The sequence below is a fragment of the Typopeltis vanoorti genome, chromosome 12, assembly GCF_054136105.1.
Source record: "Typopeltis vanoorti isolate ZY-2024b chromosome 12, IOZ_Tvanoo_1.0, whole genome shotgun sequence".
NCBI classification, from domain to species: Eukaryota; Metazoa; Arthropoda; class Arachnida; order Uropygi; family Thelyphonidae; genus Typopeltis; species Typopeltis vanoorti.
Window position 1 is genome coordinate 1,135,031 of NC_143560.1, and position 26,201 is coordinate 1,161,231.

General features: G+C 36.1%; 1 protein-coding gene across 2 annotated transcripts in view; it reads left to right on the plus strand.

Moving 5' to 3' along the window:
- The window catches only part of Sec5 (exocyst complex component secretory 5), a 584,315-nt gene that overhangs the window by 219,002 nt on the left and 339,112 nt on the right, over positions 1-26,201 (plus strand). For both annotated transcript variants that reach the window (XM_090401446.1, XM_090401447.1), the window contains exon 10: positions 22,886-22,988. In XM_090401446.1, coding sequence (XP_090257572.1) covers positions 22,886-22,988 — 103 coding nt within the window. The remainder of the gene's footprint in view (positions 1-22,885; positions 22,989-26,201) is intronic.

Below are 26,201 nucleotides of genomic sequence, written 5' to 3' on the forward strand. Positions count from 1 at the left end.
ACCAATAATAAAAGGTATGACAGGAAAAATAGGCGTATGAATGTGACCATGAACAAAATGAAGGATAGAGTGCTGTATGGAGACTCGTTAGTACGAGGTGTGATAGTAGAGGATTTGAAAAAATCGTACCAACCTGGTGCGACCATAAAGGATGTAACTGAGTCTATTAGAGAGCAAAAGGAAAGGGTGAAAGAAATGATTGTTGTGGCAGGTACGAATGATTTGAAAGGAGATAAAATGGAAATGATAGAAGACCTGAATGAATTGTTTGAGGTAGCAAAAGAAAAGAGTGAGAGAGTTAGAATGATTAGTCTTTTGCCACGGTATGACAGTGAAATGTTTAAAAGGAGGGCCATAATTGTGAATGACTTTATGCGTGGGTTATATATGACGAGTGGTGTGGAATTTGTGGACATGTGGAGTGAGTTTGATGGGTGAAAGGATCTATATAAGATGGATGGCTTGCATTTGAATGGTTACGGTGTCTTGAGAAAGTGTTGCTGAATGTAGTGGATGTGCAAATTCAGGGAAACTAGATTCGTTAAGGGGGGGGGAGTAGATATACAGTCCTTAGGGAGGCAGTTGAATGTAAGAATGAATATAATATGCTAGAGCAAATAAGAACAACAAATCAGAGTGGGATAGTTAATATAAGGCATCAAGGTAGGGTTGGGGCTAATGGGGATCTTAAATTCATGTACACTAATACTAGGAGTATTAGGAACAAGAAGGAAGAGTTTTTGGCCATGGTTGGCCCTTCCAGATCACAGGTTATTGGTATTAGTGAAACATGGCTGACTGTAGATGATATAGCTAGTGGGATTGAATGTGATGGGTATAGTGTGTTCAGGAATGACAGAGAGAATAAAATGGGGGGAGGAGTATTGTTGATGATAGCTGATGAGCTACAGCCAAGGAGAATAGAAGTTGAATTGCAGGATAGAGAAAAGAGCACATTTGAGGCCATTTGGTGTGAGATTGTGGCTAGCAGAACTAAATATACAATTGGGTGCTGCTATAGACCAGGTGATGGAAAAGATGGTGGTGACAATATGCACAAGCAAATAGAAGAAATGAGTGGAAGGAGGGTGATTATTATGGGAGATTTCAACTATGGTCGCATTGATTGGAGTGAGGAGAGGACACATGGGAGGAAGGAATTGGATTTTATGCGGTTATTAAGGGATAACTATCTGCGACAGCATGTAATGGAAAATACTAGGGGTCAGAGAGTGCTTGACCTAGTAATTACATCTGAGGATTTGGCTGTAACAAATATGACCACATTGCCACCAATCGGTGAGAGTGATCATAGGGTCTTGACTTGGGAGGTGGCTAAAGGTGTAGAATTTTCAATTAAGACAGGGTACATATGGAATTATCGGGCTGGAAAGTATGACAAGCTTAGGAGTTTGATTAGCTCAGTGCCATGGCATGTACAACTGCAAGGACTTGAAGTTGATAGTGCATGGGAGGTAGTTAAGAAGTGCTTGCTTGAAGCAATGGCTGACTGTATACCTAGAGGCCGAATAATAAATCAAGTAGGGGTTAAATGGATGAATAACACCATTAAGCTTGAGCTGCAAAAAAAGAAACAACTATGGAGGGAATTTAAGGAGAAAGGTGACCGACAGGCACATGAACGGTATAAAGCGCAGGCCAGAAATGTGACGAGTGTGGTAAGAAAAGCAAAAAAGGATTACGAAAGAACATTGGCCATGCAGGCTAAAGAGAATCCTAAACAGTTTTTTAGATATGTAGCAAGTAAAAGGAAAAATGTACATGGCAGAATGATTTTAAAGAATGCCAATGGCAGGGAGGTAACTGAATCAGTTGAGATAGCTGACTTACTGAGTGAGCACTTTGCAAGAATATATCATCCAGGTGGTGACATTGCAGAAACGAATAAACCAGTAGATTATAAGGGAATTGTGGTTAATGAAGTGGAGGTGAGTAGTCTATTGCATAACCTCAATGTTAATACATCTGTGGGATTGGATGGTATACCAGCTCATGTAGTACGAGAAGCAGCTAAAGAATTGTCAGTACACTTGACCATTTTGTTTAATTTGAGTCTCGGGTCTGGGTTAGTCCCGAGCTGGTGGAAGGAGGGGAAAATAGTTCCACTGCATAAAGGTGTTTCCAAGACTGCTGTTGTAAATTACCGACCGATTAGTATATCAGGAATCATTGTCAAGGTCTTAGAGAAATTAGTCAAGAAAAGAATACAGGATTGGATAGATGAAAATGGGATATTGCATGGGAGACAACTTGGTTTTGTGAAGGGTAGATCGTGCCTCAGTAACTTGCCCACGTTTTCTAACACAGTGATGGCTCAACGGAATAGGGGTAATGGGTTTACAGTGATATCCTGTCAAAGAATATCCTGTCAAAGACCTTGCCAAGGCCTTTGACAGGATACCACATGGAACCCTAATCAGTAAACTGGAGTAGATGGGGATAGATATAGGGTTGGTGAGATGGATAGGAGGGTGGTTGAAGGAGAGATACCAGAGAGTGGTTTATTCAGGAGTGGAGTCAAAAAGACGTCTTGTGACTAGTGGAGTGCCTCAGGGCTCTGTTCTTGGACCACTGTTTTTCAATTTGTTCATCAATAATATTGGAAAGGATTTGAGAGGAAGTGTTCACTTGTTTGCTGGTGATGCAAAGTTGGGTAGAGCAATTGTGAGTGCACAGGATGTTAAAATTTTACAGGATGATTTGGATAGTTTGGAGGACTGGGCTAGGAAAAATGGATGTCAGTTTAATGTGGCAAAGTGTAAGGTTATGCACTTTGGGGTGAAAAGAATAGCAGCAGTATATCGCATAGGTGGAACCGTACTCCAGGAGATTGATGAGGCCAGGGATTTGGTAGTGCTGGTGGATAGGGAGTTGAAGTTTAGGGGGCACATTGCAAAAGTAACTAAAACAGCTCACCAAATCACTTGGCTTCTGAAAAATACTTTAACATGCAGAGAGAAGCAAGTGTTGTTCCTCTGTATCGAGCCTTGATAAGACCCCATCTGGACTTCTGTGCCCAGTTATGGGCACCAGGGTTTCTTCGTGATTTTGGAGGAAGTGGAGAGGGTCCAGAGACGAGTGACCAAGATGATAGCAGGTCTGTGGAATGAACCTTATGAGAATAAGTTGAGGATTTGTGGGTTGCAGAAATTGGACGATAGACGAAGGAGGGGTGATATGATTGAGACATTCAAATTACTGAAGGGTTTTTATAAGATTGATCCAGAAGATATTTTTGAAAATATGACTGGTGGTGGGAGGACTAGGGGCCATGCATGGAAGCTGGGCAAGAGCGTGGTTGACAAGGGTGTTAGAGCTAGGTTTTTTACTTGGAGAGTGGTGAATGAGTGGAATAAGCTTCCAGAGTCTGTTGTGGGTGCTACGACCGTGAATGAGTTTAAGGCAAGATATGATAGATACTGTGTGAATGTTGAATAGTTCCAAACATGATGTTAGTGCCTCCCTCGATGAGTCTGTCGACTCCTTGAAGTTTCCCAGAACAATAATAATAATAATAATCAAAACTCACTCCACACGTTCACAAACTCCTCCACCTGTATAACCTATGCATAGAGTCATTCGCTATTATGGTTCTCCTTCTGAACTCTTACTCTTTTCATTTGCTATTTCAAGTAATTCTTTCGAGTCCTCTTTCATGCCATACTTTTCTCCTTTTAAATCATTCACCGGCCACTAATCATTTCTTTCACCCTGGATCTGGTAAAAGCATCAGAAGATATATCCATAACCAATGTCGACACTCTACCTCCAAATGGTGAGCATGACCATGCAGTCTTGTTCTGGGAAGTTTCTGAATATGTGGAATTCTCATTCTAGAAAGGGTTTATGTGAAGCTATAAACCTGATAATTAAGGTAAACTCATGTGGCAGCTTGGAGAGAGTTCCATGGTATAAGGAACTACAAAGAATGAATGTCGGTTGTGCATAGGAAGTGGTCAGGGAATTGTTAGAGACCGAGAGAGAGAGGCAATGTCAGACTTCATACCCAGGGTCAGGAGGATAAACTTAGTAGGAATGAAGTGGATAAGTAGCAGTAATAAGCAGGAGCTGGGAAAAAAAAGAAAACATTGTGGAAGTAATATAAACAAAAAAAGTGATCTGATCAGAATGCCCATAAGCAATACAAAGTACAGGCAGGAAGGATAACTAGTATGAAGTATAGAGAGCTAAATCAAATTTCTAGAGAAAATTAGCTAAGCAGGCTAAAGTAAATCCAAAAGAGTTTTTTGCTGTGTAGCGAGTAAGAGAAAGAATGCTTATGGAAAGATAAATTTGATCTCAGTGATGATAGTGGGAAAGTGGCAGAAGCAGAAGAAATAGTTGAGTTTCTAAGTGATCACTATATAAGACTAATTAATCCAGGTGCTTTTACAGTTATTGATGTGAGAACCATTTGCACCTACTTATGTGAGAATCAGGTAGATGAACTGGAGGTACTCAAATATTGAAAAATATCAGTATAAATACAACAATGGAACTGTATTTCAGTTCATGTGCTATGAGAATGTTCAGGTATCTATCAGTGCATGTGATGAAGTTGTTAAATGTAAGTCTCAGTTCTGGTAAAGTTCCAAGGTAATGGAAAGATGATAAGATAGTTCCATTACATAATGGTGGCTCTAAAACAGAAGTAACAAATTACAGAGTATTTCTGGTATGGTGGTTAAAGAATTGGAAAAGTTCAAGGCAGAATTCAGGAATGGGTGGATAGAAATACACTGGGGGGAGGGATAGAAAAAACTTTCATGAATACAGCCAAATGTACACATAAATTCATTACCAGCATACTGATAAATTATATTACAGAAAAAATGTGTTATAAATTTCTTTCAAATTAAATTGCAATACGTTTTTGGCAAAAGTTACAAATTTCCTAAGGATATAGTTAAGGAATTAATGTACAGTGCTTATCTATGCAGACACACATTTCAGTATGGAATATATCCATCCCAAACTTCTATGCAGCTCCCAAAATATTGTACTATGCTTAGCATTAAGTGATTCAGGAGTTCTTGAGGCAAAATCCCCCACTACTCCTTCAGAGAAGGATAAGGCCTTGTTTGTTTTCTGGAGAGAAATTTTTAGTAACAATGAATCTCCCTGTTGTATCGTATCAAAAACATAGTGTATGGGGGTCGAGATCTTGGTAGCATGCTGGCTGCTTGATTTGATTAATATCCTGGGTCTCCAGTAGTGTCTTCACTGCTCATGTACGAAATGGTATGGCATTGTCATCCATAAAAATTAATTCTTTGCTTACAGCACCACGAAACAGTCGAACATGATGTTGAAGAACTTTGTTGCAACATTATTCACCAGTTGTAGCTCGGTGCATCCATTAAGCATAATGTCCCTCCCACCACACACACACACACACACACACAATGACCCCAGCACACTGAGTCATTCCCTTTCAAGAGCATTCTCGCAATGGTAAGCAGTACTACTTTCATGCCAGATCAAATATTGTCTAGAATCGGAGGAAAGACTAAAACAGATACTCATCTGTAAAGAGTACATTTGCCCATTGGTGTCTTGTCCAATTTTTATGGATACAACACAACTGAAGATGTACTCTATGAAGAGCTGTGGATAAAGAGACTCAGACTACAAGCCTTTGGGCATATAGGCCTACTCGTCACAGACCTGTGCTTGAATGGAGCCAACTTGCAAGCTGACCTGCCATGCTGCATTGATTACGTTTTGCTGTTATAACCTAAAATCTATCTTCATGCTCTTTGGTAGAGTAAGGGCAATCTCTTAGCAAATGTCTGGAACACATTCCATTGGTTTGAAATGCTGCCTAGAGCCTGGATACAACACCATATGAGATTCCAAACTTATAAGTTACTAAAGGTTTTATATAAGATTGACACGAAAGAAAATTTTCAATATCAGTAATTCTGCAGTCTTCTTCAAGCTTTCCAATAATTCTTCCTCTCGTGAAATCATCTAGTGATGTCTTTTGAGACATTTCAAGACATCCAAGTTTGCAACTTTATTCTTCACAAAAAGAGCTTCCTTCAAACACAGTTCACTTTCTGCAGCCTTCTGCCTTTTTCTGTTGAGTGCTACCACGTGAACCCTTTTGTGCGCAATTCGATAATCTGAATGTGTACCTACTTTCTACTCAAAATTGTTGGGTATACAAATTGCCACAAGCTGATTTGTCTGAATTTGTGGTTGTAATCTTCAGAAATAGTGTTTGTCCTGAGGTTTTGTACAACAGTGTATGATACTTTATTGGGAGAAGTATGATTTTGTAAAAGGTCCTTCCTTAGTAATTTATTCACATTTTATAATAAGGTGATAGCAGAATTGGATAAAGAAAATGACTACACCATGATATTACTGGACTTTGCAAAACCATTTGACAGAATACTGCATGGAAAAATATTACATAAAAGACAGATTCCTAGAATCTGTCTCGGCCTCAAATGGAAATGGATATGAGGTTGGTGGCGTGGATTAGAGGATGGCTGACAGATATCAGGGGTGGTGTATGGTGGAGTTGAATTGAGGCAAATAAGGGTGGCTCCAACTATTTAATTTGTATATTAATGATGCGGTGGAAAATTTAAGAGAGAATATTCAGTTGTTTCCTGATGATACAAAACTGGGATGGACAATAGTTGATAAAGGCGATGTGGATATCCTCCCTACCGGCCAATGTGGATGAAATGCACCAAATTGCACTTCTTATCTATGTTATTCAATGGATTTTAGAGCTTCGTATCCAGATTTATCTGGACGTCTATAGACGTCGTTGCTGATTGGGGGGTTAAATAAATTGGCAGTGTGGGTAAAAGAAAAAGGTCAATTTAATGTTGCAAAATGTAAGGTAATGCACTTCTGAATGAAAAGATTACATGTATCATATTGTATCATGACTTTATATGGTGGAGTTGAATTGAGACAAATAAGGGTGACTCCAACTACTCTTTAATTTGTATATTAATGATGAGAAGGAAAATTCCGCAGGAATGGAAGGAATGTTTGGTATTTCCATTGCACAAGGGTGGTGCAAAGACCAATGTATCCAACTATTGACCAATTAGTGTTTCAGGAGTGGTGGTGAATATTTTGGAAAAATTGGTTAGGGGTTGCATTCAGAAATGGGTTGACAGTGAATCTCTACTTTGCAATGAACAACATGGGTTTACTAAGGGGAAGGTCATGTTTTAGCAACTTGCTCACATTCTATACCAATGTGACCATTGAACTAGACAAGGGGAATGGATACACCATGATACCTTTGGATTTTGCTAAGGCTTTTGACAGAATAGCATGGCAGACTGCTGCATAAATTGGAGAAAATGGGTTTGGGTTGTACAATATTAGCATGGATAAGAGGATGGCTCACTGACAGATATCAAAAAGTGGTATACAGGGGGATCTAAGTCTGCAAGGTTTAAGGTAACAATGGATCAGTGCTTGGTCCGCTGTTATTCAGTCTGTACATTAATGATATTGGGAAGGATTTGGCAAGTGTCATACAGCTATTTGCTGATGATGCAAAGATAGGTAGGGTGAATCAGGAGTGCTGCTGATATGCAGTACTTGCAGAATGATATTGGGAAGGAGAAAATGGGTTTGGGTTATAGAATATTAGCATGGATAAGAGGATGGCTCACTGACAGATATCCAAAAGTGGTATACAGGGGGATGTGAGTCTGTAAGATTTAAGGTAACAAGTGGTGTACCACAAGGATCAGTGTCATACATCTATAAATATAAGTCTCAGAACAGGGAAGATTCCACAGGAGTGGAAGGAATGTATGGAAATTTCATTGCAAAAGGGTGGTGCAAAGACTGATGTATCCAACTATCGACCAATTAGTATCTCGGGAGTGGTGGTGAATATTTTTGAAAAATTGGTTAGTGCTCGCATTCAGAAATGGGTTGACAGTGAATCTATACTTTGCAATGAACAACATGGGTTTACTAAGTCATGTTTTTGCAACTTTCTCACATTCTATAACAATGTTACCATAGAACTAGACAAGGGGGAATGGATACACCATGTTACTTTTAGATTTTGCTAAGGTTTTTGACAGAATACAGCATGGTAGACTGTCGCATAAATTGGAGAAAATGGGTTTGGGTTATAGAATATTAGCATGGATAAGAGGATGGCTCACTGACAGATATCCAAAAGTGGTATACAGGGGGATGTGAGTCTGTAAGATTTAAGGTAACAAGTGGTGTACCACAAGGATCAGTGCTTGGTCCGCTGTTATTCAGTCTGTACATTAATGATATTGAGAAGGATTTGGCAAGTGTCATACAGCTATTTGCTGATGATGCAAAGATAGGTAGGGTGAATCAAGAGTGCTGCTGATATGCAGTACTTGCAGAATGATTTGAATAGGCTGGAATTATGGGCAGGGGAAAATGGGTGACAGTTCAATGTCAGTAAATGTAAAGTCATTCACTTTGGCATGATTAGATATCCAATGTCGTATTATATTGGTGGGATTATGCTAGAAGAAACTGATCAGGCTAGGGATCTTGGAATGTTAGTAGATATGAAATTGAAATTCAGGAGCCACGTGGCAAAGATTGCAAATATAACTCAAAAGATAATTGCAATTATTATTATTATTATTATTATTATTTTGACACCTCCAGGGAGTCCAAAGACTCATCGAGGGAGAGTGTGCCGACAGCATCGAACGATTGGCCCCCTTCCAACTACTAACCGCGCTCAAACTTACTTAACTGAGCCATTAGTAGCAGAGGCTCTACCAATCGACCAACCTTTGCCAGCAATGATGAAACAAACATTCACATATAAGGATAAGGATGTCATTTGGCCTCTTTACAAGGCCTTGATAAGCCCTCACTTGGACTATTGTGTGCATGTCTGATCTCCTGGTTTCTGTTATGATTCTGATATATTGGAAAGAGTCCAAAGAAATGATATCAGGATTGTGCAATACTGACTATGAAGACAGATTGAGAATTTGTAGACTGCAGACACTAATGTTGGATTCTGATTAAGGAGAAATTTAAATTATTAATATTCCTTACAGAATCCAACTTAATCCACCATACCAAAGGCTATACTTGTAAAAATTATTTGGTATTAATCCCATGATTGTAAATTATTATTCATGTAATTGCCTTGAGTTTATTTATTAAATTTTATTAATTAATCTAAAATACGTGTTAGCAATGATAGGACCTTGTATTGAAATATTATTCTGTTTATTTTGATTATTCCTAATTTAATATTATGAGGAATTGTATATATAAGTTTAATATGCCTTATGTGAATTATAATATTTTGATTTTTTATTTATCACTACCAGTATGTAAAGGTATAATGTTATGCAATATTTCTGTTTTTATTTTATTTTGTTTGTTACTATGGAGACGGGCTAGAAATAGCTAGCGCGTGCATGGATCGCGAGATATTGTATTCAACTGCAGAGAAGGAATTGACATAAGAGAGCGTGAGAAACAATTTTAGGCGGGAAAAAGAAGAGAGGTATATAAGCTGGGAGCGGAGAAAACTGAGGCTTCTCTGTTTCAGGACCGATCATGCTGGGACACGAGAGCATTGAGTATAGCACAGACAGACGTGGAGAATACTGAGAGGTAGCAAAGTGAATGTAAAGGATTGCTGTGTCTAGAACTTTAGTGCTATAATTGGACTATTCAAGGACTGGGAAAGTGATAGGCAACTGAGAATAATTCTAGAAGTTAAAGAATTATTACGTGTTCCATTAGTTTCATGGAACTTTAACAGAGAGCTGAATTGGTTGAATAGTGTTAAAGAAGGAATGAGCATTTTCCTTTATCCAAGTATGTCTATACACGTGAAGTGCGACCATTAATAGTTCAGTTATCATTGAGAAGATTTATTCTAATAGTGTTGCCATAGTGTGGTAAGTAAATATAATTATAAAGTGTGCCCATAGTGAAATTGATGAGCAAAGGATTTATCCGGTAAGAACTGTCCAATTTTATATTACTTCAGTGCAGAGATATATGTGTAATTCCTCCTGTTATTCCTCACATTAACTATAATGTTTTTTGCTGAAATCAGCCGGAGTATGAAGTATGAAAGTGTATACTCATGAAGCAGTTGTTGCCATTAATGTATTGAGACTTTACTGACTGTGTGATAATAGTAAAATTTGTTACTAAGAGATTTTGTGATATTGAACTCTATTAAAAGTTATTTTAATATTGTGAAAGCTATAAATCTGATAGCAGAATGCCCATAGACTGAATTTGTAAGATGTTGTGACCAGTTAAGCTAAGGCATTTATATTATCTTGTTCTCAGAATTGAGTTTATATGTATAATATATAACCCAGAATTAAATGTTTTGTTTTGATGATTTTAAATTTGTGTTTGCCTGAATCTCCTTTACTGCACCTATAGCAGAATGCCCATAGACTGAATTTGTATGATGTTGTGACCAGTTAAGCTAAGGCATTTATATTATCTTGTTCTCAGAATTGAGTTTATATGTATAATATATAACCCAGAATTAAATGTTTTGTTTTGATGATTTTAAAATTGTGTTTTCCTGAATCTCCTTTACTGCACCATTCATGAAATTATCGGACCTAGTGGGAACTTCAAACATAAGAGATAAACTCTGTCTACGTAACAAATAATATTGATATAAAATTAGTTGATGGTTGGTTTCACTACATTTCATTAGACTAATCTAGATATAGAGTGGCGCAGTCTAAAAATATAAATTTCTCTATATTTAAATTAGTAATCAGCCAGCAACTTATTACTTGTTTAAGAACAGAGTTAAAACAAGATGGCGGATCAAAAACAAGGAAGTACGATCCAACACTAGCAAATAGGAGAAAGAGGGGTGATATGATTGAGACTTACAAACTTCTGAAAGAGTCATACAGGATTTCAATTGATGGAATTTTTTAATTTATGGTGGGTGGGGAAAGGACGAGAGGGCATCCTTGGAAGCTGAGAATGAAGGCTGCCAAGAAGGGTGTGAGGGCTAGATTTTTCTCACAGAGGGTTGTGCATGATTGGAATGGATTGCCATTGGATGTTGTGTATGCAAGCAGTGTGAACGAATTCAAGAATAAGTATGATAGCTGGTGTGTGTAGTATGTGGCCTCCCTCAATGAGTCTCTGACTCCCTGGAGGTCTCTCTTAATAATAATAATAATTATATCATATTGATGGTACTGGATTACAGAAAATTGATGGGGTGATGGTGGATAGAAGTTTGAAGTTCAGAGGCCATTGCAAAACTTGGCAAAATATTTCAAAGGATTGTTGAAGAATCTGTTGTTGAAGATTGTTGTGGATGCTAAAGAAGTTATTATAAAACTATGATTCACTTACATCTCGACTGCTTTGCACAGATTTGGTCACCTGGGTTTCTTAGAGATGAGGAGGTGGTAGAGACAATTCAGAGACAAGTGACCAAGCTGTGTGCAAGTTTGTGGAATACTACATATGAGGATAGATTGACGGTGTGTGGGTTGCAGTTTATTTGGCAGACCGAGGAGAGGGGACATGATAGAAACTTATAAGTTACAAAAATGTTTACGTAAGATTGAGACAAAAGAAAATTTTCTATATATGAGTGTTAGCAGAGTAATAACAGGACATACTGGATGTTGTGTAAGAGTGTAAGTTAATAAGGGTGTATGCAGACCGAGGTTCTTTGCTTGGAGAGAGTAGTCAATCAATGGAATGTGGAATGGATTTGCCAGAGGTAGTTGTGAGTGCTCCGATGGGGAATACGTTTTAAGGATAGGTATGATAGATGTGTGAATAATAATTAGTGTAAGGTTTCCTGCGGTGAGTCTCTTGACTCCATTGAGAGATGCCCATATTTTCTGGGGGTGGGTGATAGTGGATAAGGATCTGAAATTTAGGGGACACATAGCCAAAATTGTGAAGACAACACAAAGGCTTCTGGGAATGATGCAGAAGACATTGACGTGTAGAAGCAGGGAGATTCTTGTTCTGTTGTGTAAGGCTTTGATTAGGCCATACATGGACTATTGTGTCCAGATTTGGTCAGCTGGTTTTCAGAAGGATGAAGAGATGTTGGAAAGGGTCCAAAGGTGACTGACTAAGGTAGTTTCTGAACCTCTGGAATGCCTAGTATGAGGAAAGATTGAGAAGATTTAATTTTCAGAGTCTGGTGGACAGGAAGAAGAGGGGAGATATGATAGAGACCTACAAGTTGGTAAGGGGTTGTTATAGGATCAATGCTGGAGAAGTTCTACAGAAAATAGTGGGAGATCGGGGGAGAACTGGAGGTCATCCCTGGAAACTGTATAAAGAGGGAGTGAGAGGCAGGTTTTTTCGTGCAGAGTTGTAAATGATTGGAATGCCTTGCCTGAGAGTGTAGAGTCTGCAAGGAGTTTGAATGTGTTCAAGGAACAGTATGATGAGCTGTGAGTGTGATAGAAGGACCTCCCAGATGAGTCTTTGACTCCATGAGGTCTTGGGGTAGTAATAATAATAATATAATAATAATAATACAACCTTACAAACACTTGCAAACCATATAAGAGATTACCATCCCTTATCTTCTCCACCAAAGACCAGTTGCATTCCCTAGACTTGCCTTGTGTTTACCAGGGTCCATACAGTTGTAAACTATCCTGCTATGAACAAACAGGCAGGACAGCCAACATCCAAATTGCTGAATATAAGGACTATATCTGTTTCCACCACTACAGCCACTCAGGACTTGTTGACCATTCTTTGAACATCTGCTGTAGGATAATATGTTGGAAGAAGGCCAGTGTGTGCTTCATCACAGCAAATACAAATATGAGTGTCTATTCCTAGAATCTGTCTCGTGATTAAGAAGCTTTGCAAACCTCAACAAATTTGGGTGCACGAAACTTCCCCAAATTTGAGAAGTACTTACCCTTTGACCTTCAGTGGCCAAGACCACCCATTTTAGTCCACTGAGAGGCATTTGTATTTACACTCCGCATGCAACTTTGGCTGCCTTGCTTCAGCCTTATTTACCCAACATTAGTGGCTGTGTGACCATATCATACTGTACTGTGTTCCCTGACAATGGCAATTTGACTTTGCAGAAATATGAGGTGCATTAATTAGTTATTGTAATTAATATTCAGTATATGTTGTAATTTCCTCAAAAAGTACAGTCACTGTCCATTTCTCTTGCACTGTTTGCTTGTTGAATTACTTGCATTCCCATATCTGTTTTAGCTCACTTGTGTCATACTTGGCAACAAATTCATAATTTATGCTCTTTTTGCTTTTGGAGAATATTGAAAAAGATATTGTTCCTTATGAGTATTAGTACCTTCTGAGGTATTAAGGTATAAGAAAAGTTGATTAGAAACAGAAATTCAATAATGAATGGATAAATAAGAATATGGTGCTCTATGGGTCAGAGTTAGATGAAATGAAAGATGTGTAGCAGGTTTGGTGAGTTGGTATTTCAACAGTTGAAATTTGCAGATGTCTTCAGATGCATTGCTCTTTTCTGCACAGCATTGCACATTTTTAAAGAGGTTTATTTTGCACCATCCCAAATGTGAGAGCAGTATTCCAAAATTGGGTGCATTTGGGATTTGTTAGACATACATATTCACAGGAATAAATAATTTTTATTATTGCAAATATTTCAACCAGAAACTAACTGGCTATCATCAGTACTAGAACAACTAATGTTAATCCTATTTTCAGAGCTCAGCCATGTGCCAGAATGTCACCATATGGGTGGTTACAAAATGAGGAGAGATTACAATTAAATGAAAGATGTGTAGCAGGTTTGGTGAGTTGGTATTTCAACAGTTGAAATTTGCAGATGTCTTCAGATGCATTGCTCTTTTCTGCACAGCATTGCACATTTTTAAAGAGGTTTATTTTGCACCATCCCAAATGTGAGAGCAGTATTCCAAAATTGGGTGCATTTGGGATTTGTTAGACATACATATTCACAGGAATAAATAATTTTTATTATTGCAAATATTTCAACCAGAAACTAACTGGCTATCATCAGTACTAGAACAACTAATGTTAATCCTATTTTCAGAGCTCAGCCATGTGCCAGAATGTCACCATATGGGTGGTTACAAAATGAGGAGAGATTACAATTAAAGCCAAAATTAAAATCATTTGAAACAACATTAACAAAATTTAGAAAAATAATTCAATGACAGCATTATATTATTAAAAAAAACAAAAAAAAATACAGAAGATGTGTGTGCATGTGAGAAACACTATTATAATATCTTCAAGAATTTTTTGTTCAATATTCTTTATAAGTACTTACTCATCACTGTGGTTTGGTTTAATAGATAAAGGAAAAGATATTATTATTACAAAGTCCATAAATTAAAGATACCAAGAAATTATATATTTGGTTTAATCCTTTATCCAAGTGTAAGCAAACCAAGTTTGAGCCTGAAGTATTTTGAGGACTACAGCAACTCATATATAGAAGCTAATGACCTCACATCACTTGCCTTAGTTGCCAACCAATTAAAGTGTAATTTGCATAATCAAAGCACATATTCTTGCAGACATGTATAATGTTATGCATTATGGGAAGAGTCACTACCCAGGCTGGTTTCGATCTTCATTGAGGTCTCATCAGTGGGAGCCAGACCTAGAAGTGATACTAAGATTGAAGTAATGCAGAAGTCATATTTTCATATATGAGTATCCAAAATGTGTCATACAAATAGCAAAAGAATTCCCTAGAATTAACTTTCGTCTGAGCAACCAAGCTCCTTTCATACTGCACCTTTTCTTTCTTTACCATGCTCATCGCCTTCCTATTCTTCACTTTATACTTCTCATGTATGTGATCACTTCCTCCATAACATTTTCTTTTCCAACACAGCTTGCTTGATCTCACTGTTCATCCATTTCACTCCTCTATTTACTTGCTTAACACTTAGTATTCAGTTATACATTGATTGTGTCAGATATTGGCTTATGAATTTCCATGCACTCTCAACATATTTTCTGCATAGCTCATCTACCCTTTAACTGCTGAGAACATATTATTATGGGCTCAGAAATACACGCCTGCTTTGCTGAGCCCATATATGTACGGTTGGCATGCCTCTCATATTCAGATAATTTTTTAGTATGGAAAGAATCATCGTAAGATATTCAAACTTTGCGGGTAGGTTCCTCCATCTATTGCAACCAATTGAAGTTTATTTGACTTGGGTTTCCATCCTTGTATGACATCTAAAGAGAAAAATTTGAACTGGTGCAACTAATCATATGCAGCACGATGCATAAACCACGTGACTGCGGGGATTTCAGGGATGTCACAATATGGCATCTACCAGTAAATATCTGCGTTATCTTACTGATGATCAAATTGATGAATTGTTAACAACAAATGAGTGGAGAAGAATTGTGTACTTCAGATGAAGAAGATCCTGGTGATGTAAGTGTTACAAGCGAGCAACGTGCGTAAGCGAATGCGTACCGAAGATGTATTGTTCAAGTGGCGTGACGATGCATTTGCTCCAAGTGTATGCGAATTTGATAGCAGTAATTCAGGAATAATCACAGGTAATATCACTGATGATTCTTCAGCTTTAGATATTTTTGAACAATTTTTTACCATAGAACTAATAACAACAACAATAGCTGACAAAACAAACAAGTTTCATACCTTAACCACAAATAATAAACCATCTACACCATCTTCACAACTAAAGCAATGGAAAAACACCACCCATCAAGAACTTTAACAATATAAAACATTTTACATTTTTCTAGCTATTACAAAAAACTATTTTTCCACCTTCTGGATATGACCATACTCTAAATTTCCACTGTCTCTATAATGTAAAATTTGAAAAAAACACAAACAGCAGACTACCAACTCATGCTTATCAGGGAAGTAATTCAAAATTCCATATCCCCAGAACAACAGGGAGATTGAAAGGACGTCCATCATCTGGAGATCAACCACTGCATCTCAAAGAAAGGCATTTCCCTTCTCTTGTACCTTCTACTGAGAATGTAGCTCGAGTTTGTTATGTCTGTTCCAATACCACTCTTGAGCAGAAGTGTCGTGAGAGCTGGTTCATGTGCACCAAATGTGACGTTGGACTCTGTGTATAGTCCTGTTTTGAAAAATATCATTCCATGCTAAATTTTTAGGACTTTCATACTCTGGTACTTGGTAGGCTTAATGATAACTGTGTTGTAAATAATAGTGCTCTTTATATATTTTGATTAATTTCTACATAAATTAATGTGTGTAATTTGCATAATCAAGTGGACACCCCCCTTGATTATGCAAATTTTATAAAAACACTATTATTGCCATTTCTGTGAGTGAACAAGTGTATATCAAGAATGTATGATGCTCTCCGGACTTCTTAATTCAGTAAGAATTTTAATTGATTTTATTTATAAAGTTTTTACAAAATTAATTCAGCACATGGGACAATGTCAGTAGAATATAAAATCAACAGTTAAAGGGTTAATGATGCTAGGTTGACTACAAAGTTTCCCATAATCACTCACCTTGGTAGTAACCTTTTCTTGTTTCACCACTTTGTAAGCAAGTACCTCATTATCACTCTCACCAACTGGCAGAAGTGTAATTAACAACTGCTTCATGTGAAATTATCACCAAATCCAAAACATTAAAACCTGTAGTTGCTTCAGTCACATGCTGCTTCAGATATTTATTCCTCAGAAATTCAACAGACTCACTCTCTGTGTTTGCATACACTATCTCCTCCTCCTATTTTATATTAAAATCTCCCATCAGGATGACTTTCTTTTTACATGCCCAACCAGTTTGCCTAAACATTTCACAATCAGTATTCTCTACATTCCCTGACCTATAATAGCATCTTATCAGATATAATAGCCCAGTGGTTCTCAAACTGGGTGCCACAAGGGTGCCATGAAATTTTGAATTGTTTATTTGAAAAAAGCAAAATATTCAATTGCCACAAATAACTAAATCAAAAACAAAAAAATTATATATTTTGATTTTAATGGATGAAGCGTATATAAAAATTATCATTTTTTTGTATCACTCTTATATTATATCCTGGGATTTCATTAGATCACCGCGTGTCGTAGCAACTAGATATGTGACGGCACGTAAATACTGGGGAAAATGAATTAATGAATGGGTAGTTGTCCTGCTGTCTGTTTTAGTATTTCTCTGTTCAGTGTGACAAATATTTTGATATTTGTCAAACTGAAGAGATATTTATTTGAATTTTGATATTTGATATTTTGATATCTACAGATAAAATTAAAGCTTTTAAAGATAAAATAAAAATGTGGAAGATAAAATTAAGCACCAACAATGTAGAAATGTTCCTTAAAGTTGCCTCCAGAAAATGTAAGAACACTGATCTGCAAAAGCTTATTTACAGTCATTTAATATCGTTAGAAGAAAAAATTGACCATTATTTTCCAGACATTTCGGTCAATTTATACGATTGGATTCGAAATCCATTTGTAGAGTCAACATCAGCAATGTGAGTTAAGTCTTGTAGAAGCCGAAGAATTAATTGATATAAGTAACGATCGTACATTGAGATTGAAGCATTCAGAAATGTGTCTGAATTCATTTTGGATAACAACTATGAAGGAATACCCCAATATAGGATTCAAAGCACTTAACATCTTATTGCAATTTTCTACATCTTATTTGTGTGAACTGGGTTTTTCTGCACTCGTAAATATTAAAACAAAGAAGAGAGAAAGACTAAAGGCCCTTGAAAATGAGATGAGAATATGCCTCTCAAAAACAAGGCCTAATATCAAAGAAATATGCAAACAACACCAGGCACATATTTCACATTAAGTTCATATTTTATTATCTGAACCTTTATAATAGCTTTTGTTTTGTATGTTTTTGGGTTGTTTGAAAATAAACCAATTTAGTTGAAATAAAATTTGTTTTCTTTTAAACATGATTTCCTTCATATCTTTAGTATCTGTAATATCAATTTATTTATGGGTTATATATGCAAGTCTTTCAGAATCAATTAATCAGCACTTTACTCTCTATAAAAAGCAAATAATACTATGGATGCCGTGAAATTTATTTATTGATTTTAGTGTGCTAGACAAAAAAGTTTGAGAACCACTGTACTAGCCTGTTAAGTTCAACTTCACACAAATTCAAAATCTGCACATGGAAAGGTATGATAAATATTGTGTTGTCAGTTTGGATCTCTACTATGTCCACACTTTGTGTACACAATTCCTCTGCAGTCATTAACAGTATTCCCCTTCCTCTTTTCACTTTTTTATCCTTCTAGAAAATTGTATATATCCTTCCATTTTTATTCCCAACATCACATCATCCTCAGCAACCAAGTTTTACTTATACCGATTATCTTTGGGCATACTGTCAATGCAACAAACTCAGCTTTCCTATTTAAGGCATATTTCAAATATGTCTTAAATAGGAAATTCAAATGTAAGGCATATTTCAAATATGCCTTACGTTTGTATACAAACATAACGAGCTCTATGTCTTTGAGACCATTCTACCAACATGAACATTCTCCATTCTAGGCTCTATACTATACCTCTCTCTCTGGTTTGATTATTCCTGTTTCTCTGATCCTTACTCTGATTGCCATTCATGCCTGTCTCATCCTCACCTTTATGCATTCCATCACCTTGTCCTGCCACAACCACGTCTGCAACTTTAAATTTGTATCCATCTTCCTTTTGCTTGTCTGTGCTATCCTGCTTCACAAGTACTCTTTGATCATTAGTTATATGAACTTCTTGATTCTGTGCCTTCTCAGCAAACAATAGTGTTTCTAAATGCTCAACACCAAACTCATTCAAATTTAATCTATCTACTTTAAACTATTCAAAATTTCCTTCAAATTCACTCCACAGATTTGTAAACTGTGAACCCCTTTTGCCTCACACAACTCAGCCATCTTGCTCTTCATTATCTCTGCTCTCCTTCTCAACTCACTATTGTAATATCTGAGCAACAGGCTAATGACTTTTCCAACAACACTATTATCCTTTACCTCCTGCAACAGCGTCCTGAAGTCAGAGCCGTGCAAACCCAATACAAGGGGTGCACCGCACCCGGGCGGCAACATTGACTTTAACACGACATTAACTAATATAATATTAATAACCCTTACTTTTAGATGTCCGACGGGCGGCCGATAAAAGTTTGCACCCAGGCAGCAAATACCCTTAGCACGCTCCTGCCTGAAGTCTCTATCAACATTCCTTTTTTCACGTACTAAGTCATTTGTACCCACAACTACTGCTAATTCTGATGCCTGCTCTTTCCTTCTCTACAAAGAATCAGTTATTTGTTTCAATCTTCCACCAAGAAAGCATGCTTTGTGTAATTTATTAATCATTACACTTCTAATGATTCAGTCCCCCATACAGTGATATTCGATTATCCTTTGACTTTCTCTTTGTAATACTAACTTCCTCCTTCTCATTCACGTCAGCCAATCTCTTCTTTAAGTGTTTAATCTCATCTTCCAAGTGTTTTTTTTTTTCACTATGGTTCCTTTCTTATCATGACTAACACTCCTGAGTGATTTTTGTTGACTACTGGTGATGTTAGCTCCCATTTTGAAATGCTCTAAGCTATTAATACACTTTTCACAGACATTAATGTTTTCCTACTTTTTGTTTACTCTAACAGTCCATAAATCTTTTATATTGTTTGGTGCATAGATGAAGCAATTCTCACAATGAATCCACTGGGAAAAATCCATTTGCAAACTCGACCTTCATGCTGAAGCTTTCCATGCCACAGATGTGGTCTTCTTTATGGATGCTATTTTTAGAAAGCAAAAGCAGTAGGAACAAACAAGTGGCAAAAACTCAAATAAACAAAATTTGAACAACAAACACTACTGAAGAACACTTGTATCCAGCATGAAAAATAAATAAAAAAAAACACAATTATAGATAAAAAGCCACCCTATACACTGTTTAAAAACACTTTTCTTAGCATAGCTCAAATATACTGCTCCATTCACTCACGACACTAGTGACATCTATCAGTTGTCAATGAGGTTGTATGTGGTAAGTATCAAAGAAAAGTATGTAGTTAAGTTCTATTTTTTTCTGTGGTACATTTTTTATTATTATTATTATTATCCAGTCTTCCATGTAGTCAAAAGACTTATCGTGGGAGGTTGTTTTTAGGAAACACAAAGTTTATCATACCACTCCTTGAACCCATTGACTATTCCTACTCTAACCACTCTCAGGCAATGCATTCCACGGTTCAACCACCCTCCATGCAAAGAAACCACTCCTCACCCTCTTGCTCACAGCTTCCTTTCGTAACTTCCAGCGATGTCCCCTTGTCATCACTCCTTCCTGCTGTTCGATCAAGTGAAAGAACTTCCCAATGTCTATCCTGTAACTGCCTCTCAACAGTTTAAAAGTCTCGATCATATCACCTCTCCTTCTTCTATCCACCAAACTCTGCAGTCCACATTCCCTCAGCCGATCCTCGTAACTGACATTGTACAGTCCTGAATCCATCTTTGTTATCTGCCTCTGTACCTTTTCCACAGTTAATTTATCCCCTTCAAATTCTGGGGACCAAACCTGAGAACAATAGTCTAAGTGTGGTCTGATCAGGGCCTTATACAACGGAATGATAACTCTTTTATCTCTGCAGGTCAGCGTCCTTCTCAGTATTGCAGCAATCCTCTGGGTTACCTTCACCACCTTTGCAATATGCTCCCTGAATTTCAGTTTTCTATCAATCATCACCCCCAGATCTCTTGTCTCCCCTACTTAATTTTATGAGGTGAGTTTGAGAGTGTATTATTATTGGTAAGAAATTACAATATTCTCTCAATTATCTAGCCTTCAAATTTATTAATCTTCCATTAACCAAGCCTTGAATGTGTCAGTGTGTCAGGTGACTTCTGGTGTAACGTCATATAATTGTGATTAGGGTTAGCCAACCTTTCAGTTATATTTGTTGAGAAAATTAATATTGTCACTTGTAATATGCTACTTAAAGAAGCAAACATAATATTTAAACTAACATTTTAAAATTGTGTTTCTAAAGTTGGTTAGAAGCGTAACTGTTGATTGAAGAATAGGGAAAATTAGAAGAATAAACAGGTTGGATTAATAACAAAATCATATTAAAAATCAAGATATTGAAAAGGAATTTAACATTATTAGCATTCAGGAATGTGCAAGTATATCATTAAATGGAAAGTTTAGCAAAACACGTATTTGATGGTAGGAAAATATTTGTGATCTTCATCTTTATTAATTATAGATCAGCGGTCGGCAACCTGTGGCTCTGGAGCCGCATACGGCTCTTTGAATGAATAATTGCAGCTCTTTTCGTTATTAAACAATCTATTTTTGAATAATGCAAAATGAATGTTATTTATTAAATTAGAAACTAAAAACCCTAAAGATAGCATTTGCAATAAATTAAGGACATTTTACATTTAATCAAGGACATTTTACATTTAATCAAGGACATTTTATATTAAGTCAAGGATATTTTACAATTGAAAATAGTACTGTACATGCAATGCTGAAAAATGTAATACTTTCATTGGTTGCTCATCACTGCGTGTGGCTCTGTAAATTTTTTTTAACAGATATAATTTTAAAAATGGCTCTTCACTCCAAAAAGGTTGCTGACCGCTGTTATAGATGAATACCACGTTCTAGGTGGCATGATGTTGTTTGTAATGCCTTAGTAAGATAATAATATAAACTTTATTATGTTGTACTATCACTCCTAGAAATACTTATCAGGAAATGATGGTATTGATAATAATACCAACTATAGTTCTATTTATGGTTTTTTTAAGCAAGCCTGTGAAAGTCAAGATGGATGAGGTATTTACTACTGAATAGCAGATTTTCAGACGAACGTGTGATTGTGAAATTTTGTATTATGTAAATTTTTATTAAGCAAATTTATTAAATTATTTATTTATTTATTTAAAAAAGTGGTTGTGAAATAATGCTACATCTAAGATAATACATATTTCAACCATTCAATTCATGAAACAAATTGAAATTTAAGAAATTGAAAAATAAAAATGTATATTAAGCAATGATTCATTGGAATGAAGGTTACTTTTCAAGTTATTATATTGTAGAAATTTCAATCATTATAGGGTTTGATTAATGAAATGTAAAGAGAATTTTTTGTGTTAAATAAATCACATTTGATTATTGGTTTCACTATTATATGTATGGATTTAGCAGATATTATTAGTGAGTTTTTTATGAAGACAAAATATGAGAAAAAATCATTATTAGGAATAGTTTTGCAAATAATGAGTCCATAAATGATTTATTTATTTTTATTATGTGTTTATGAAAATATAGGATAATAAATGCCCATTGATTATTTTATAATCAAGTATGGAATTACAAATATTAATTAAAAAAACTAACTTTATATTGTTAGTTTCTGCCTGGCCTCTGATGAGAACCAGTAGTTCTCATTAGCGAATAGCTGTTAAGCCATTCTCTTGAAACTCTTAGTCAAAAGTTAAATATATATGGGCAGGGACTGTCCTGTGAGTAGTCTGGTACCTCATGTTAGAGATTGTGTTATAAACTTTTAATCACCTTGAAAACATTTACAATTTGAAAAAGGCAAGCTTTGTGTTTGTTTACTGTATTATAAACTAACAATGGATGTTAATTATCCTTTCTTGTAATACTTCATAACAAAATGAAGCCTTTTTGGCTCTTTAATGTGTGTGTGTGTGAGAGAGAGAGAGAGAGAGAGAGAGACATCTACATATTTCATTTATTTTTTCACTTAGTTCAGCTTTAAAGAAAACCAAAATTCTCCTGAAAAACTCTTCTTTTAAATATCATACTGTAGTGTACCAAGAAGTAGAACAGAAGATAGAAAAATTTCGAGAAATGTTAGTGACCAGATTACGTACATTACCATCAACTTTAGAAGAGGAGAAGAGACTAATCAAGTTAGTATTACTGCTAAATAATGCCACTTTTTTAAAATTTTATGTTCAGTCATAAGTGAATTAAAGTGTCACGTGTGTACTTTTTCTGATGTTTCTCTCCAAAACAAACAATTAAGGAAATGATTACAAATAGTCAAAGAAAATCCATTTCTTAATATCATTTCATTATGATGATGAATGATCTCATCATTCATCATCATAATAGTTTAATAATTGTGTGTGTGTGTGTGTGTGTGTGTGTGTGTGTGTGTGTGTGTGTGTGTGTGTGTGTGTGTGTGTGTGTGTGTGTGTGTGAACAAGGGATAAATACTCTGGAACCCCTGATCTAGAGAAAACACTGAACTTTTTTTTTTTTCACATCACTTTAGGCATCTGTTAAGCAGAGTGGTTGCCTCTTTCATCCTGGGCAATGAAATTCATTTCCTAATTAGACTATCATAAGCTTCCATACCTGTAATGGGATTTGAATTCACTACATGCATGATGTTTCTCTGCTCTCTAACCAGGCCTGATTTTGCCTCTAAAATTGTTTATTTATAGCAGGGTGAGGTCATTGTTTTATTATAATGGAGAAGAAAATCTTTCATAAGTTTAATAAAAATTGCTGCATTAAAGCATATCCATAACTCAATGGATGTTATGGTTAGTATTTTTATGATTATTTATAATACTGATCAGCATTGAATTTTCAATTATTGTTGTGATTTCCATTGTTTTGCCAAGAACCATGAAGTTTGGACAGTTTATTATTCAAAAAGCTCTTTCAAGTAATGGTAATTTATTGGGGGTAAAATTTTGGAAATATTAAAGTTACAGCATGTTGGATGACAGTTGTCAACCAATTTTTAGCGTATATACTTTGGACATATAATTTTGTTTACTTGATTTTTGCAAGTAACATGTGATCAGATTGATATAATTTAAGCAAATGTTAAGAGATCCTAAATTCTCAATCTGGAAAACAATAAAAGATATCATTAGGATATAGATTAGCAAGTTATCTAAATTGCTGTTTTCTGGATAGAATCAGAGATTTTTATGGTGGTTTATGGTGCAGCATCCTGCATGCTTGTAAAATACTATTTCAAGATATGATAAATTTGAGATTTATATGAAGCAAGTAGCGGTCGCTTAAGGGTCAAAGCCAAATAACTGGAAGGTGAACTTCACATTGCTTTTCACAAAGGAAGAGAACTGACTGGGTCTTCTGACCTAATATCCAAACCTCCCTTCACGTGGTGTATACCCATGGGGGTATACAAATGAGGATAGGCTGACATTTTGGGACTTAGCTGGCCAAATTGTACTTTTGGAACAAACTCCAACTCCATATCTAGGAGCAGAAGAATAAACCCAACATTAGAAGAACTGAAGATGAGAACAATATAGGGAGTATTAATAGCAAGGAAATCGAACTTGCAGACGAAATGGAAAAGTACCATGTGGACAATAATTGGCATTACAGAGACAATTTATGGTGCAGCAGCCTGCATATTTGTAAAATACCATTTCAAGATACAGACAGTAAACCCTCGATTAGTGCATCATTTGTTTTTTTCGATACCCAAATTCGATTAGTGCGACCATATGTAACTTAAAAATAAATGTTACAGATTTTAAAAATTTTCTATCTATACATTTTTATGGCTAACTATTTTAAAAAATCACTCACCAGAATGAAATAAAATAATTTAGTTATCGATTTAAAACATTTTACAAAGTTATTTTTAATGCCATACTACACTATTTCCATGTATACTATGTTCCAAATTTTTACCACCAAATGCAACTTCTCTCATGCAACCTATGGACCAGGGGATTATCGCAACCTTTAAGGCATACTACCTGAGCAGAACATTTAAGCAGGCAATAGAAGCAACACCTGGTGAGAATTATATGATATTAGTAGAATTCTGGAATAAATTTAATGTTAAATCTGCTATTGAAAATATTCATCAATATTGGAATGAAATTACTGCTAGCAATATGTGAGCCATTCGGAAGCACATTCTTCCACATTGTGCAAAAGATTTTGGAAGCTTTTCAAATGAAATGGATAATGTTCTTGAGGAAATTGCCAACATCGGGCATGAACTGGGTTTTGATGAGATTGACAGTGATAATGTCCAAGAGTTAATTAAATCTAATTCTGAAGAATTGAGTGATTCCGACCTGCTAAATTTAGATGCACAGTGGGAAGATCCCAAAGAATATGAAGAAAATTTAACCACTGATAGTCAGCTAAAAGAGATTTTACAGAAACAATTTGAAAATATTTTTCTAAAATCAAAGTTTTTAAGCAGCAATGCTTAGAGGCTGACCCTGATGAAGAGAGAAGCAGTAAAATTTGCAGAAGAGGCAATATGGCCATACCGTCGGTTGTATGAAAAAAGAAACAAAATCCTGCCAAACTACGTTAGCTCAATTCTTTGTTAAGAAGTAGAATAATAAAATTTATATTCCGAATATGGTTTATTGTCTTTCAGCTTCATGGTTTTCCTTTAACTAGGCCCTGAGACATACCTTAATTCTTTAATAAAAAAATTAAGGTTCTAAATAGAAATTTGAGGAACGAATTATACTTTTCCCCATAGTTATTAATATTCGATTAGTGTGTTTTCGATTAATGCGCCTGTTTTAAGGAACGCATTAGGCACCACTAATCGAGGGATTGCTATATGATAAACTTGAGATTTATATAAAGCCAGTAGGGTCACTTAAGGGTCAAAGCCAAATAACTGGAAGGAGAACTCCTCATCGCCTTTCACAAATGCAGAGAACTGACTGGGGGCTTCTGACCTAATATTCAAACCTTCCTTCACGTGGTGTACCCCCATTAGTAGGTAGGTATCTAATTGGTACTGAACAAATGAGGATGGGCTGGCAATTTGGGACTTAGTGGACCAAATTGTACTTTTTATTGGCTTAAACCACAAATGCATATGATGGTACAACATGATGAGATTTCATGCCAGCTAGGGCATTGCCCAGTTAAACAAGGATTCCCCCCCTCTGTTTTTGTCAGGGAACCACGGTGAATAGTGAAAAGTCAGCTACTAGAACAAACTGCAACTCCATATGTAGGAGTAGAAAAATAAACCCAACATCAGATGAACTGAAGATAAGAGCAATATAGGGAGTATTAATTGAAAGGAAATCGAACTTGTAGACAAAATGGAAGAGTACCATGTGGACATAATTGGCATTACAGAG